The following is a 15516-nucleotide window of genomic DNA, read 5'->3' on the forward strand; positions in this document are numbered from 1 at the left end:
CCTTGTGTTGTGATCCGTCTGCTGTAAAACATTCCCCTGCAGAAAGAAAATAAACACCACCACTTAGATCTGTAGATTGGTAATTAACATGTTGACTTTCAAATCAGAATCACTGCAAACACTTCTGCAGGTGCCACCTTCTTGCTCAGAGGTGTTGATCACTTACTTGCCTTGCACCCTTGCACAGAACAGTAATTGGACCCAGCATTTTGAACCTACTGTCTTCTCACCTTATCAATTCATTTACAGGGCTGTTTCCTATCTATTTTTTTCTGTATCATATACAAGGAAAAGAATTGAAGGCTGGGTACAGAAGAAACCAGTCTCTTTTTGATGTAATGAAAAATTGCCTTACAGATTTTTTTGGCAGATAGGATACATCAACACTTTTATTGCCATAAAAGTTTTGATTATCAGGGTTGCACTTGTAATGACTGCATGTAGCCCTACCAATTAATATCTAATACTAAAAAATGCTGAAAAGGTGATGGACAAGTACACTGAGAACTCCATTGATTTGCCATACCTACATAACAAGGAAGTTATTTTAGTGTCAATTCACATTTTGTATACAACCTGCTTTCCAGTTATTCAAGGGAGATCAATATTTATGACAGTTCATTAGAGAATGCAGTTGACTTTTATTGTGCAGACCAAAAAAATGCAGTCACCAACCCACCACTGCATTAATGTATGAAATCAGTTAACAAAATGATTGTAAAAAATAACTTAATCTCTGATAAGCAAATGGAAGCAAGTTCTACAGCTCTCCCACACTTCTGTGTTGATATGAGACAATGGCATTGAACCATTATACTCAGTAGCTCATGGACAAAACCACTTCTGTTGCTTAGGGGAATATTCCAATTTTCTCCCTCAGTCTCAAACTCCTTGATTCATATAAAACAAAAATCTCCCTTGGAGTTACTGCAGAAGTCCCACACTCTTAATTCTCTAACTTTGATATGCAATTACCTGATAGAGCTATCCTACTGGCATGTACACAACTCAGTGAAGCATTGCTTGGCTCCTTTCAAGTGTTTTTAGCTTGCCAGCATACTAGCCTTAATCCTCTGATTCCTCATAATGTGCATACCCACTAGCGTAGGTCCTTCCTAAATTCAGATTGCTGAATACATCTGTGGTCTCAGAATCTGAATCTTTCCCTCCCTCATCATTGTCATCTTCATCATCATCTTCTGCTTCGTATTCATCATATTCATCCTCTCGGTCACCTGCATCTCCAGTCTTGCTGGAGGAGAGGTTTTTCCAGTAGGAATCATAACCAGAAGCTCCATCTGGATCTTCTCCTCCAGTCTGTCGGCCAAACTTCAAAGAACGTGCTGCAGGCAGAGAAAAAATCCATCATGTTCCCACCCCTCAACAGCAATCCCACATTTCTTTTCTATCCTTTTTTCACTACTCAAAGAGCACATAATGCTAGGCAGTCTTTTCCTAAATCTGACATTTCCAGATTTAATCCTTACTCTGCCAGCACCTTTCTGCTGCACACAGAACTGCAGCCAAGTTTGCACAAACAGGAACTGCCCTCAGAGTATGTCTTGGGTTTTTAGAATAATCCTTTGGTACTCTAGCCAAGAAGACCTGTAACTGGATGTGTGCTTTGCAGACACAATACATGTGGTTTATTCATGAGTAGTTGGGGTAGATTGTATACATATGAAAACACATCTTGAAATTCACTAATCAGCTTCTTGTAAATGAAATAAGGATTTAAATGGTGATTTTTATTATTTTAAATTTTTTCCCCAACTAAAATCTCAAACTAAAGCTTTCACTATATTGGAATCAATTAATGGTTGAGACTGCTCAATTCTAGAACTCAGAAACACAGTTTTCCCCCCAAAAAATGCAGCAAAGCTGTGCTAAACAATTATAAGTAACCAGACTTTACTCAGTGTTCCTAGGCAGAAAAGTAGTCACCAGTGGCTCTTGTATGGCTTGTTAGCTAGAGAAACTGGCTTACTTGACATGCTCAGATCCTTTGTCTGCTGAGTTTCATGGCCACATTTAGGGCAAGGAGGCTTTTTTCCTTTTTCCTGCTTGAAAACCTTACTTCGCACATGATCATCACAGAAACAAGCCTGTGGGTGGAAGGGAGAATAAAAAGGCTAAAGGATTTAATCATAGAAGCATATTCTTCAGCAAGAAGCAACCAAAAAACCTGTTTTAACAGCAGTAGGGCTTTCTGGGTGGGATTAAAGTTTAATGAGGTCTATCTGCAGTGGATGGGGGGCCTGTGCACAATGCAAACACTCTGTGCTGGATGTAGCTTCATGGCTTCCTGGGGAAGAGGCTGCATCGAAGTGCCAATACACAAGCAGAGAAAGTCATGTACTCGAGGGCTGGATTGCAGTGCTGCCCACAAGGAGCCTGGCAAACTTGGGTTTATGTTGACAAGCCTACATAAAATACAATGAAATGTTTGCCAGACTGTAACTGTGCAGTGGCCTGAAGGCAAGAATTAGAGATGGAAAGTTCACATGTTGAGCACCAGGGTGTAGTGAAGATACCTGGAGAAAAGAACAATTTGGACTATGCCATCAATGCCACAGGAGAGTGCTGGAAAACATATGGAGGGGAAGAAGAGTAAGAACAGGCAATGGACCAGAACCTGGGGAAATCTGGGCAATGCTGATGATGAAGCAGATGGAACTTTTTATACAAAATTATTTCTGAGTGTGTAAAACCATGAGCCTGATGTCAACAAGTTAGTTTGTTCATGTGTAAAACTGGATGAGCTATGGAGATTATTTCTGTTGAATCCAGGCTGCAGCAATTCCTGGTCAGATCCTCACCTGACTGTTTAAAAAAATCAACTTTTTAAATTATTGTAGATCCACACTGGATCAAAACATATTATTACAAAGCCTCAGATTCTGTTAAAGACCAAAAATTTGTTTTGTTGGTTTGGGCTTTTGTCTTTTTAAAATTCCAACATGGTATGGACCCAGTTTAAACTAAGAGGGCTGGAAAAAGTGAGGATCACCTCATCTGGCATAAGGATGCACAACACTGGCCAGTGATCAACAGGCAAGCACAGATAAAAGGGCCTTTGGCTCCCAGAGGTCTGCCTGCTAATATGTAATAGAAAAGTAAGAATGAGCCTAAAATCACAACTACTCCCAACTGTCTTTACCTTACAGCGCAGGCACGAATGCTGCCCAAGCCTGTTACAGGAAACACCTGTTGGAGAAAATCAATATGTCAAATTCAGTACTTGGAAAATGCAGACCTGTGATGTTTTTAAAACCTTGCAAAAGTATGTAATACTGTTATTGAGGCATTCCCTGACACAACTGCACATTGGCAACATGAATCAGTTCTACCGCACAGTACTGGTTTACCAGATTTTTTTCCAACTTTAAACCTTGGGGCTTAAATGTAATTTTATACACAAAAAAAATTCAAGAGGGAAAATGTTTAATTATTTCTTGAGCTTTCAAACTTTTAAGAACAGAAGTTTCAGAAGAAATTTGGTATGAAGTGATCATTTTGCTTTTCCTTTCCTCACAATGTCAAAAGGAGTCCTTAAAGCTTGCAAACTTCCAAACATAGAAAAGTTCTTACACTCTGTATTTTCTGTCATATCCTCTGGGAATGTACTTGATTACACACAACTTCATATGAAAGAACTTGGCTTGAGCTTCAAATTGGTTTTTTTAATCCACTAGAGGGAGTACAGTAAAGGCAAACACTCAGGAATTGGCAGCAACACGAGGCTGAGTGAATAGTTACTCCTCAAATAATATGTATTTTATCAGTCTCTTATTCCCTTCCACCTTTTCTTACCCCTGTGATAGCAAAGTTTTTGAATAAAAATAATAAATATCATTACTTCTCCACATGAGCAGGACAGGCATGGAATTTAGAGCTTCCATGTGTTTAAAGATGAAAATGACAATGTGTATATACTCATTTCTTGAGTATCTGCACTTCAAAAAACTTCTCTCAGATAGTGATGGAAAGTAACAGTACCTTTTTAACAGCTAGAATGGATTTAGACCACAATTGTATGCCCACATCTGAAGTTCATGTAGTCCAAAGAAGTGCAGGTTTTATAATCTTGTTACCACACACTGACAAAAATCCTGCATCTCTGCTAAGTCCACAAAACCTTGAACACAGTGAAAATCCTCAAAAAAAACCTCTTTCCCTTTTCAGAGTGTGATCACACCTGTGAATTAAAAGCTTCCAACAATCACTGAAAAAACATTCTCACTGAACAGCTGTTGATGCTTCAACGTTGTTATTCAGGAAAGTATTCTGGCAGAATACATCAAGGGAAGCTAAGCAAGGCTCAGGTAATAGCTAGCTGGGAACAAAAGGATGGGAGATGAAAAGGAGATACGAGATTTCTAAAGACACCGACTAGAACATTGAGATCAACAAATATTCTAAACCAGGAGAAATCAATTAGGACAAGAGATTAGTGAGTTCTGAGGAAAAGTCTTAAGATAAAGTGCACCTTGAATTTCTACAATAAGGACTGACAATATTGTTGCAGTCAAAATGCAGGGATACAAGTTCTGAAAAGTACAAATGCCTCAGGAGATAAACCAAATAGTCATTAATGGTGGGTACACAAGAAATACTTCTACAAAAAATTAGTTATTTCAAACCTGCATAGTCTTGGCTTGTTGGTGTTTTGTTCGGGTTTTTTTAACTTCCCTTGAAGTTTCCCTGTTTCAATCACAGATTAGCAGTGGGTGAGCAAAGACAGGCATGGCCATCATGTCCTCTTAGAAATGCCAACTTCAGTTTTGTCCACACAATTAATCAAAGTTCAGAAGGATATAAAGCCTTCAGCTACCTGTTCTTTACCCAATAAGAGTGGACATGTATGAATATTTGATACATTACAGACACACATGTCCACTGGTCAGTGAGGAAATGAAAACTGAAAGCATGCTCTGGACTATTTTTGTCACTTCCTTCTGTGCTCAGTGTGTCTCACTGAATCAGATGGTGACTGCTGACTGAGTCAGAGCCTTCCTCAGAACTCCAACAGCTGCTAACCCTTCACCAGCACACAGGCCTTCCACAGCAACCTGGGAAAGCTCAGCCAGACTAACACAGGGGCAGCTGTTTTCCATGAGAAACAGGTATCTAGAAATAGCTCATCATATGGTCAGAAGAGTGGAAGACAGCTCCTTCTGCCTGCAGAGCTCTGTGGAGTGAAAAAGCAGCAGTTCCAGCTGTTTTGCTGCAGTCCTGGCCACTGCCAACACTGCAGCTTTGGAGTCTGCTGGCTCCTGCAGGGGCAGCTTCCCAGGGGAGGCCTGGCAGGAAAACAACTGCCATGTATACTCTGATATGGAGGTAGGTCAGAGACAAAAGTTCTAGTCTGAATAACGAGATACCAAGAGCTGACACATAAGGAAAAGGCCTTTCCCAATGGCAAAAGCTATTTGGGAAAGGTGATGGAGAGTATTCTGGAGGACTGAGGAAGCAAGTGGAGAATCTGCTTAGCTGTGGTGAAAGGGACTATGAATAACTAACTTACATTTAAATGTCTCTGCTTCCAGAACTTGGCAGCTGGCTTGATGTTCAAACTGATCATCTTCACAGAGGAAATCATGGCAAAAAGAGCAGGCAAATATTCTGCCTCCTGAAAGATTTATCAAGGCAAAATAATCAGCAGTGGGCACAAGCACCAAGTTCTGCTCTGCAAACAGTCTAGGCAGTAGTTTTGTCTGAATACCAGTTTTCCCTTTTGTCACAAATGCTTCAACAAAATCCTCAATTAGACACTGCCATCCATTTTTACACTGGCAAATACTTCGTATCCTACAGCACAAAGCAGCATAAAGTATTACTTCTACAACTTTTCTTCATTTTAATTCAGCTATGGCATGAAGTATTTTTCTTAAATCAGATCACATTCTCATCTAGTCTCCTTCCCTCCCACCCTCTCACCTCTGATACACACTTGAAGTAAACACGTCAAAGGATTCCACAAATGGAGACGAGTGTGGTTTGCTAAGCAATTGGGAATCCAAATACCTGTGCTAGTGCAGAAGAATGGAGTGAGAATGGCAGAAAACCGTGCTGGCAATTTAACAGAGTGCTTAATTATGTGAATAATTAAGCTGATAGAACCATTATACTTTAGATTACATTATCTTCCTTGACTTGAGCACTGTATGTTCTTGAGCAGGACGTTTCCTTTCCCCACTACATAAGGTCTAATTTTAAAATGGAGAGAATCCTTGCATTGAACAAACATGCTCGGAAGGACTAACCAGTGAGGATTAAAAATGCTGTTAAGAATCCAGGTGCACTACCTTAAGCAATGCAATATGTATTTCCTTATTATTAGATGTGAGCAACCCACCATGGTCCCAGACGCTTCTTTCACACTCGACACATTCTGCATCAGCGAGGGGGCAGGTACAGGCGTGTGTGCTGAGACACTTCCTCCCGTGACACACCCAAGCTTCACAGAAATCACAGATTGCACCCTGCAATGACAGGGAAATATCATCTCAGAACTCCTGCAATACCTAGAGACTCTAATTCCACAGTCCTCAATGTATCCTAGTATCCATTCTCTCAGCGGGTTCATTTTGATTGAGTGAGAGCATTGAACCACATCTGTATTTCTATCAAACTGCTCCTCAGTTCACCTTGTTTGCTATTCATTTCTGCAGAACTAAATATGATGCAAAATAACTTCCTTTACTCCCTTCTCTGTTTTTTAAATTTCTTATCTTAAATTGTGTCCATGAAAATTGTGTTCTCCAGTTGAAACCTGAGATCCATAAAGGACAACAGTGTTCTGGCAAAAACGGAATTTCAAAGACAACCTGAAAAATGCCACTACATTCTTACAGCTGCAATCGCTCTTTTGGATTTTAAACCATGGTGTAGTAGAGCAGTTCTCTGTGGAGAGCAAAGATCAAGTAAGTCATTAGAAGTAAGTTAGACTCTAACTTTCATTTTGATTAAATTACAAGATCTTCACATCAGCTACCCTTAACTGTAACTTTTAAGAAGCCTCCTCAGCCCACATGCAACTACCTACCATGTGCATTACATGCTCACAAAAGTAAGAGAACAACGCTAAATCCAAACTGCACGAGTGAATGCACAGGATGAATTCAGGAACATCAGAATGTAAAAAGTGTTACTGAGAAAAGCTGACTGCCAGCTGGAGGTGGAAACAGGACAGAGGTTTAGTCCACACAGCATTTAATCCAGAAGCTATGAAATGTCTTGCCTTGCTTTCCAGAATGGAGACAATAACTTCTTCTTAGAACAAAAATTCAAAGACCTGAAGCTATATTAAGAGCCCAAATGAGGGTTTATGTTAAATAAAATTCCCATCTAAATGCTATGGAACAGATTTTATACTGATGATCTCTGCAATACTAAGACAACAGGTACAGAAGTCTCCAGGTTTTTGCAGAATACTTTAATGAAGGCCTAGATTTTAATGAATACTGAGAATTGTATATGGGGCATGTAAGCTTCAGTGCTGTTCATACATGTGCTTAGGGCCTGCCACCAGCACAGATCCATTAGCATCCAGGATATGTTGGAGCTTGCAGGAGCTGAATCTAAAAATGAAAAATGTGGGGTTTAAGTATAGGGGAAAAATCAGTTTGTTGTAGTAAAATGAGGGGGGGAAAAACTTGGCATGGTACATGCTATCATCCATAAATCTGGTTTATCTTATTTTCAGAAGTATTTTCACAGACTAACCTCGTACTGCTAAAAAGGCTGTAAGTTTGTATACATACCACCATGGCCAGTCCAGTACTGTACACACCAGCATGTTTTATAACACAGTCTGAAGACTTCATCATGCATTTGGTTTTTCCTGTTTAAAATAAAAAGGCAAACAACTATAAGCAAACCATAGAAGAAAAAAGAAAAAAAAAAGTAAAATGTATGTTCATGTAAGAACAGCACTTCACTAAATGCCTGTGCTTAACTGTAAATCTGGGTAAAAATAATGCAAACAAAGATGTTTGCATTGCTGATGCATCCTGCAATGTACTTTCACATCTCCCTTAGTTTACATTAATTATTGTCTGTTTTCAGCCAAAACTTCTTGCCCCTGAACTAAGACAATAAGGAAATGTGCTGGTCTTGCTCTATATTTTGAGGCACTGGCAAAAATGTCAATGTCAAAACAAACCAAAGAAAAAACTAAGGTCAAAGTCAAGCCAGGACATCTTCAAAAGTTATATTTAAAACTACTGTTATTTCTGTCCCCCCACAGAAGCAGCATGTGCTGTGTGCAAGGCCCAAGTAAAAACACGTGTGCACCTGATGATTTAATTACTTCCAAGTACTTGGATACTTGTTTTTTTGGTAGGTTTTTTTTCTTCTTTTTATAAAAGATATAAAAGATTAGTTTCTATACAAAGTCATTCACCTAAAATGCAGGGGACAGGTGGGAGAAAAAGCCACAGCCTGTACCTAAAAGTCGTTCTGACACAAGCAAGCAGCAAGGGTGACAATTTTTCTCTACTCCTTGTCTCTGACATAAATAGCTTTACCAGAAAGATCCACTCTCTGTCTGCAGTTACACAAGCAAAAAGATCTTGTAGTTAGCTCAGGCTGCTGCAGTGGAGTCTTATCACTGATTTAAGCTGTGCTGCCATGGACCCCTTCAGTGTGTCTAGTTTTGCCTGCTTAGAGAAACCCACGAAAGGGTGCTCCCCACCTACCCATTCAAGACCTGAAAAAAGCAAATTCTATTCTGAAAATAATTAAATCCCAGTATGCAGAGTTTTATATTAAACCAAAACTCAGTTACCAAAGGGCCCTTGGAGGGTGAGGAAGGTTCAGTGGTGTGCTGAGCCAGGCAATGAGGGGTGGGGGGACATTACTCTGTCTGGAGCATTGCAATACCCTGCTCCCATCCCTCAAGGCTTTCTCTATGAAAGATGCTGTTTGTTTATAGTGTCTGTCCCCAGTGTTTGATAAAGCATTAAACAGCCTTTGTTTGGAAGACCCTTGGACTCAATAAAATTTTATGGTTGTTGAAAGGAATGCTTTTCCTCTAGAAACATACTCCAGATTAAGATAAATTCAACACACAGGAGTCAACTTCAGATGTGTATCGTAAGATGGAGAGCATGTTTTTAGTACTTCACTGCATGCTGACAGAAGGCAGACTTATGAAGGATGACACACTGCCATTGCACACTAACAGCCTGGCTTCCAGAAGTGCTCAGTATCTGCAGGTCACAACAAAGGCACTGGAATCTGCAGATGACAGCAGCTCTGAGAGTCAAACAACCAAACAGTCAAATTGCTTAATGACAAATTGAAAGTCTGCAAGGATGTGTTGAAACAGTGAAACAACAAAATTCATCCCTGTATGAAATGAATATAAATGTTTCCTGCAAGCAAGCAGCTGTTTAAAAACACGGGACATTTTCGCCTGATTCAGAGCAGAGTTGTGTCACTGGGAGTCCCTCTCTTCTAAATTTCAAAGCATCAGACCTCTAGCCCATATAAGTAACATGAGCAGCATATTACATTACACTCCCATGCAAGATGAATAATGTCCTGCTGCTTTAATTGATATGGAACTGATCAGAAATTATAATCCCTAAAAGGCAGTATTTACTGGTGCCTTGCTAAAGCATTCATAGTTTTACTGCCGTTGCCAAACAATACTCTACATGATAAATGTAGGGAAACAGTCACTCAGATATCCTCAAAACAAAAGCAGTGAAATAAATTTTTCCAAAGATCAAATGCTGAAGAGAAGCCCATGACCCAGACTTGCAAACCTCTGGGGGTCAGAGGCATACACATTAGTGCATGATCAAACAAGGTCACTTCTCAAGGAGAGATTTAAAAGAACCTGCTCCACAAATCACGAAGGTACTTTGAGACAAAGGTGCTGAGAGTTTAACACCACAAACAGGGCTGAGGACAGCATGTTTTCAAGCATTAATTCTACTTACCACATTGTGCACAAATGGGTAACTTCTGAACAGAATTACAGAAGTAGCAAAAAGCTCTGTTCTTCTGGCGTCTGGGCACCGGGAGAAGGGGGAAAAAAGAGCAGGCATTAAAAAAGACCTGTAACATGTTTGAAACCAATTAATGTTAAACTACTGGCATCAGAAGGGGAAAAATTCTTACCTTTGGCACTTATCACATTCCTAAAGAGAAGAAATAAAACACTGGTAATTATTTTCATTCTAGGCAAAATATATAAAATTTGCAGACCCCTACAAGGACTCTGAATTAAGTTATGATTAGGATCCAAACTTTTTATTCGATATCATACATCTAATGCAAATGTAAGCTTAAATATAAAGGAAGAATAGTAGGGACAATGATATTCTAGTGGCATCACTGGTTTAATATAATTTAAAATTAAATATTTTAATATAGAATAATTCAGGTTATCCTACCATTGAAGCATTACAAGGATGTTTGGCCAAATCTATGTTGGCTCTTGAAGCCCTTATCTGTTTTTCACGTTCTCGACGGTTCTCAGCTTTCTTACGAGCTCCAGTCTTCTTTTTAGGCATATTTCACTACCTGGGAGGGGAAAAACAGGGATGCAATAAATGCACACAAAACTATGTATGTGAACACATGGATACACATGACATATCCAGCACTAAAACTGCATCTTGGAGTTCCCAAGTTAACTGTGCTCCAACTCCACTCATTTCCTTTTCTAAAACTTTTGTTGCAAATGTAGAATAAGGGGCTAGTCCATGAGGAAGAGTCATGTGATGAACCATAAAGAATCCTGTGGCCTGAAAAAGACTTTGCTGTCCTTAGCTTTGTATTTAACTATCTTTGAAGTGTTTTGCCTTTAAAAAAATGAAGCCACTATGTAGGTTTGCTTGTGATGGGCCTCTGGTTTTGGTTTGCTTTGTCTGTTTAATAAGGAATATATTCAGCTCATTTCCTCTTTCACATCTCTCTTATTCTCACTAACTACTTCATTCAGTTAGAAAGCTTCTTCAGGTAAGCAAAATGTGGTGTAGTGCAAAAATACAAATTTCACATTTCATGAAGGCTGAGAAGAAAAAATGTCATTATACAAATTTAAGAGCTATGACAAAGAGATGTTAGTACTGCTTATCATTTTAGTATATTAGCAATAAAGGAGAGATGAGCATGCATTGCTTTGAAGACACCACTGTTTTTCAGAAGGGATTTACACTAATTTAATTCCATTTGGTTCAGTGTGTGTGTTTATTTTAACCTTCTAGGAGGGAACCAGTCCAACACACTGGTGAGCCCATCAGGCAAACAATCAGACCAGCTGTGCAGTACTCACATAGGCTTGGTTTACTCTGTGTTTAAAATAGAATAGGCAAGGATTATCCTGCCTTCATGAAAGGTGTGGTGTGATGTTAGAATTTCTCTCAACACTGGCACTTCCTTATGCTCCATCTTTATCATTTCCTTATTTCTGATGATGAAATTGTTGGTGTCCTGTTCTAAACCAGATACAAGTTAAAAACAAAACTAACAAAAATCCAAAACAACAGATTAGTACAATCTCATGGGGAATTAAAGTCAAAGGGGCAGCAGGAGTGTTTGCTTAGCAAGCAAGGGAATGAGAAAGCACTTAAGGATGAGGTGAGGGCCTCTACACTGACAAAAAAATTGCCTTATGGCACATTGTTCTAAAAAAATACCCTTAAGTCTATGGCCCAGACAAACACACTTCTTTGTGTTGTGGCTACCAAATCACACGTTCTCACAGATGACAAGATGGCTGCATTTTTCAAAATGTTTAGCCTTTTTTTGGTACCCCACTAGTGCTTGTGTTTTGAAAATCTGGCAACATGTCCCAATGTACACTGCACTTGTACAACCAACCCACAGTTCTTTTAGCTGCAAGTACTCCCACCAGTGCTCCTTGTGCTGCCCTTGATTTCTACACCTGCAGAAATACACCTTCAGACAATTGGTAACTGAGGCTCAAGTGTCATCTTAACATCTCTGTCTTAACATCTCATCACTGTCTATAACTACCTGAAGGGAAGTTCTAGCCAGGTGGGGGTTGGTCTCTTCTCCCAGGCACTCAGCAATAGGACAAGGGGGCACGGGCTCAAGCTCTGCAAGGAGAAATTTAAGTTGGAGATCAGAAAAAAATTCTTTACAGAGAGAGTAATCAGGCATTGGAATGGGCTGCCCAGAGAGGGGGTGGATTCCCCATCCCTGGAGGTTTTTAAACTGAGATTGGACGTGGCACTGAGTGCCGTGATCTGGTAAATGGACTGGAGTTGGACCAAGGGTTGGACTTGATAATCTCGGAGGTCTTTTCCAACCCAATCGATTCTATGATTCTATGACTCTATGATCTCAATCTCTATTTACAGAGTTTGAAGGAAATCACTACAGGCTTGGAGCCTGGCAGAAACTGGCCCACATGATGAGACAGCTCTGCCCAGACAAGGCTCTGCTGGTTCCAGCAGGGTCTGTGGCTGGGTATCAGGGCCTGAGGAAGTAAGAGGTACCTGCTCTCCTCAGCCTCATTCCTAACTCCAAGTAGACATGCATCCTACCATCTGTAAAGGTAGATGCAGCATCAACAGGCAGTCAATTTTAGCAGCTTGAACTTGGAAGAAAAGTTAGTATTTTCGTTCAAAAGGTCTTATAAAATAAAGCAAAGAATCCTAACTTTCCTGAACACAGAAATATATTGTCCTGACCAAATACTAAAATTTGTTTTGATAGCACACATAAATCAGTTTTCTCACCCTGCAGCATTTTGCACCGTGTTTAAATTGTGTTAGTGTCATATTTTGTAGTCAAAATTATATTGCTGTGCTGCCTGCTGGCAACTGTCATTATTCTAGAGTGTGACATTTCAGTCCAATATGACGTTGCACACTAATTTTTAGACCACTCAAATGCTGATTTAACAAGATAATCTAATGGTTAGTATTTATGCCTTGACTTCTTCACATTACCTCATAATCCAAAGCACCAAAATGACAAACTGTTTTCATGAAAAGCAATGCCTCAATGACTACTGAGGACACAGGTTATCATTATTTAGAGGGCAGTTTTTAGACAGTTGCACTAAACCAAATTAGAACAGAACTGCAATGTTAGGTCCTTTTAACAAAGCTATTGAGTCTATCCAGGCTTTCAGACACCACCCAGTAAAAACAACATCCTATAAATCAATATTCTTATCACCTCTTTCCCTCTGAGCTTCCACTTAAGATGTTTGTTGTCTTTGCCCCGAGTTCAAATTTTTTAGGAAACTTACCATATTTTAAATTTTATTTAGAACTTAATAGTGTTATGATTCCAGAAATTATGACAGGGTAAGCTTTGTTTACAAGGAAATCCTTCAAATCAGAGTATTGCCTCTTCTGAAACCACTAATTAGTATTTATGTTTCTGCAGTATGTTCAACCTCCAGTTTTGGCACTGCTCAGACCAAATGCTCAGACAGGAAAGACCCTGTGGGTTTTCCTGTGCTCCCATGAGGGGTGTGTGGGAGAGAAAAGTGCATCTGAAGACCTAAAGGAACAAGCTGTAGGTCCACATCTGGTTCCCTCCTCAGCCCCAGAGGGTATGGCCATGCTGCCCTATGGAGCATCGGAGCTCCTGAGCTGGGAAGAGCTCTGCATAAGGGGGTTTCCTCCATCTGTGGTTTCCTAGTCAGGGGCAAAGTGCTGCAGAGTGGCTGGGCCAGAGCAGCAGCCGCAGGGGTGAGCTTGGCTCTCCAGCTGAAGGGCTGAAGCTGTGGCACGAGAAAGCACAGAGTTCAGAAATCAGGAGGCTGTGGGTGAGGTGAACAGCAGCTCAAAGCAGGAGCCCTAATACGTGTTATCACAGAATCATAGAATCAGCTGGGTTGGAAAAGACCTCCGAGATCATCAAGTCCAACCCTTGGTCCAACTCCAGTCCATTTACCAGTTCACGGCACTCAGTGCCACGTCCAATCTCAGTTTAAAAACCTCCAGGGATGGGGAATCCACCACCTCTCTGGGGAGCCCATTCCAATGCCTGATTACTCTCTCTGGAAAGGATTTTTTTCTGATCTCCAACTTAAATTTCCCCTGGCAGAGCTTGAGCCCATGCCCCCTTGTCCTGTTGCTGAGTGTCTGGGAGAAGAGACCAACCCCCACCTGGCTAGAACTTCCCTTCAGGTAGTTATAGAAGGGAAGTTGTAGACTCCCCAGCACGATGTTCCATCCTGTAAATCTTCACCTGTTGTTCATGTGCTGCATTACTTGCTAAGGTGACCACAGGCAGAGCTCCCACCGCAGCTCCAAAGACTGTCTGTGCATTTAACCTGATGGTTGTGCAGAGTAAGATACATTAACATCACCTGGCACCCGAGTTCTGCTGGAGTTGTGCCACTGCTGTGCCTTCCGGCCCTTGGAGGAGTCCCGGAGGCACACACTGCCTGCAGTACCAGCGGATTCCAGGGCTCCTGTGCTGGGCAGACACTGCCTTGGGCCGCCTTAACCCTTGGGACAGTGACCTCCCAGCTGCCACTGACACAAGCTGTGCATGGCTGGGGCAGGGGAATCTCGTCACGCCACAAACACCGACACCCAGAAGAGCATTTCTGTATTTCGAGGCTTCTCGTACTTGACCGCCAAGCACCTTTTACCTCACGTGTATTCTAACCCTGTTTTACCGCTCGTACAAAAATTACAGCGTCAAAAAGATCTGCGTATGTTTATCCTGAGTTGGACCAAGGGTTGGACTTGATGATCTCGGAGGTTTTTTCCAACCCAATCGACTCTATGATCCTCAGAAGGAATCACGGGCTGAGCGACCCAGCGCCGCAGGAATGATTTTCCTGGCGCTGTGACTCGCAGTGAGTTATTCCATGTTTCGGAAACAGCGAGGCCAATCCCTGCGCTGTGGGCCCGGGGGACTGAGCTTTCCTCAGGCACGTCTCCGACCCCTTCCCTCCAAGGGAACGGCCCCTCATCCCACCGAGAGCCCCGCGAGCCCTGCCATGGCATCGCGCTGCCGACCTGCCCCGCCGCGCTCCGGGTTCCCAGGCACCTGCCTCGGGGGAGCCGGGCAGGGACACCGCGGGAGGCCGGCACCCTCAGCGCCCCCAGCCCGCGCTCCCGATTCCCACCCCCTTTCCCGGTTCCCGCTTCCCGTTCCCGGTTCCCGATCCCCCCTCCCGATCCCACCTGGCTCCGGCGGCCGTGCGGAAGCCGGAAGCGCCGGTTCGTCCCGGTGCGCCGCCCGCCCGGCCCGCGCCGCCCGGCGGGAACGTTCCGAGGGCGCCTCCGCCTCGGGGATGGCGGGCAGGGAAACCCGCGCCAGGAACGGGGATTGTGCCCTCCCTGCTCCCGGCATGGCAGTGTGTCCGCGGGATGGGCTCCCAGGGATGGCGGGTGTTCGCACCGCAGGGAAAGGTGTCGCCAGGGTTTTCGGAACGGGACATCGCGAAGCAGGAGGAGGTGGCACCTCCGCCTTGTTGCCGAGTGTAGAAACGCGAACTGCTCGTCCCTGCACTTGCATCTTAGATCAGAAAGGGACCTGGGGGTACTAACTGACAGG

The 15516-nt window shown here is 42.2% G+C and overlaps 1 protein-coding gene across 2 annotated transcripts; it reads right to left on the reverse strand.

Annotated features, from left to right (window-relative positions):
• Positions 1-318: 318 nt before the first annotated feature.
• Positions 319-15214, reverse strand: ZNF330 (zinc finger protein 330). Of its 2 annotated transcripts, XM_071555702.1 has the most exons (11): positions 15144-15214; positions 11998-12080; positions 10410-10539; positions 10135-10154; positions 9954-10024; positions 7767-7846; positions 6359-6485; positions 5528-5632; positions 3161-3207; positions 1988-2105; positions 319-1343 (listed from the first exon to the last, which is right to left on the reverse strand). In XM_071555702.1, the coding sequence occupies exons 3-11, from the start codon at positions 10527-10529 to the stop codon at positions 1066-1068; spliced, it is 966 nt and encodes a 321-aa protein (XP_071411803.1). In that variant the 5' UTR covers positions 10530-10539; positions 11998-12080; positions 15144-15214; the 3' UTR covers positions 319-1065. The 2 variants fall into 2 exon arrangements, with proteins under 2 accessions (XP_071411803.1, XP_071411804.1); XM_071555703.1 differs by lacking the exon at positions 11998-12080 and having other exon boundaries at positions 15144-15204.
• Between the last annotated feature and the right edge of the window lie 302 nt (positions 15215-15516).

Source organism: Pithys albifrons, chromosome 5, assembly GCF_047495875.1.
Source record: "Pithys albifrons albifrons isolate INPA30051 chromosome 5, PitAlb_v1, whole genome shotgun sequence".
In the NCBI taxonomy this organism is placed as follows: Eukaryota; Metazoa; Chordata; class Aves; order Passeriformes; family Thamnophilidae; genus Pithys; species Pithys albifrons.

What these genes read in the sequence shown, in the direction of transcription:
- ZNF330 (XM_071555702.1), bottom strand. Translation starts at nt 10,529, where the DNA reads ATGCCTAAAAAGAAGACTGGAGCTCGTAAGAAAGCTGAGAACCGTCGA. An exon ending in GAATGTGATAAGTGCCAAAG is followed by an intron (nt 10,025 to 10,134) that starts GTAAGAATTTTT and finishes CCCGGTGCCCAG; the next exon opens with ACGCCAGAAGAACAGAGCTT. An exon ending in GGAAGCAGAGACATTTAAAT is followed by an intron (nt 3,208 to 5,527) that starts GTAAGTTAGTTA and finishes TTTCTCCAACAG; the next exon opens with GTGTTTCCTGTAACAGGCTT.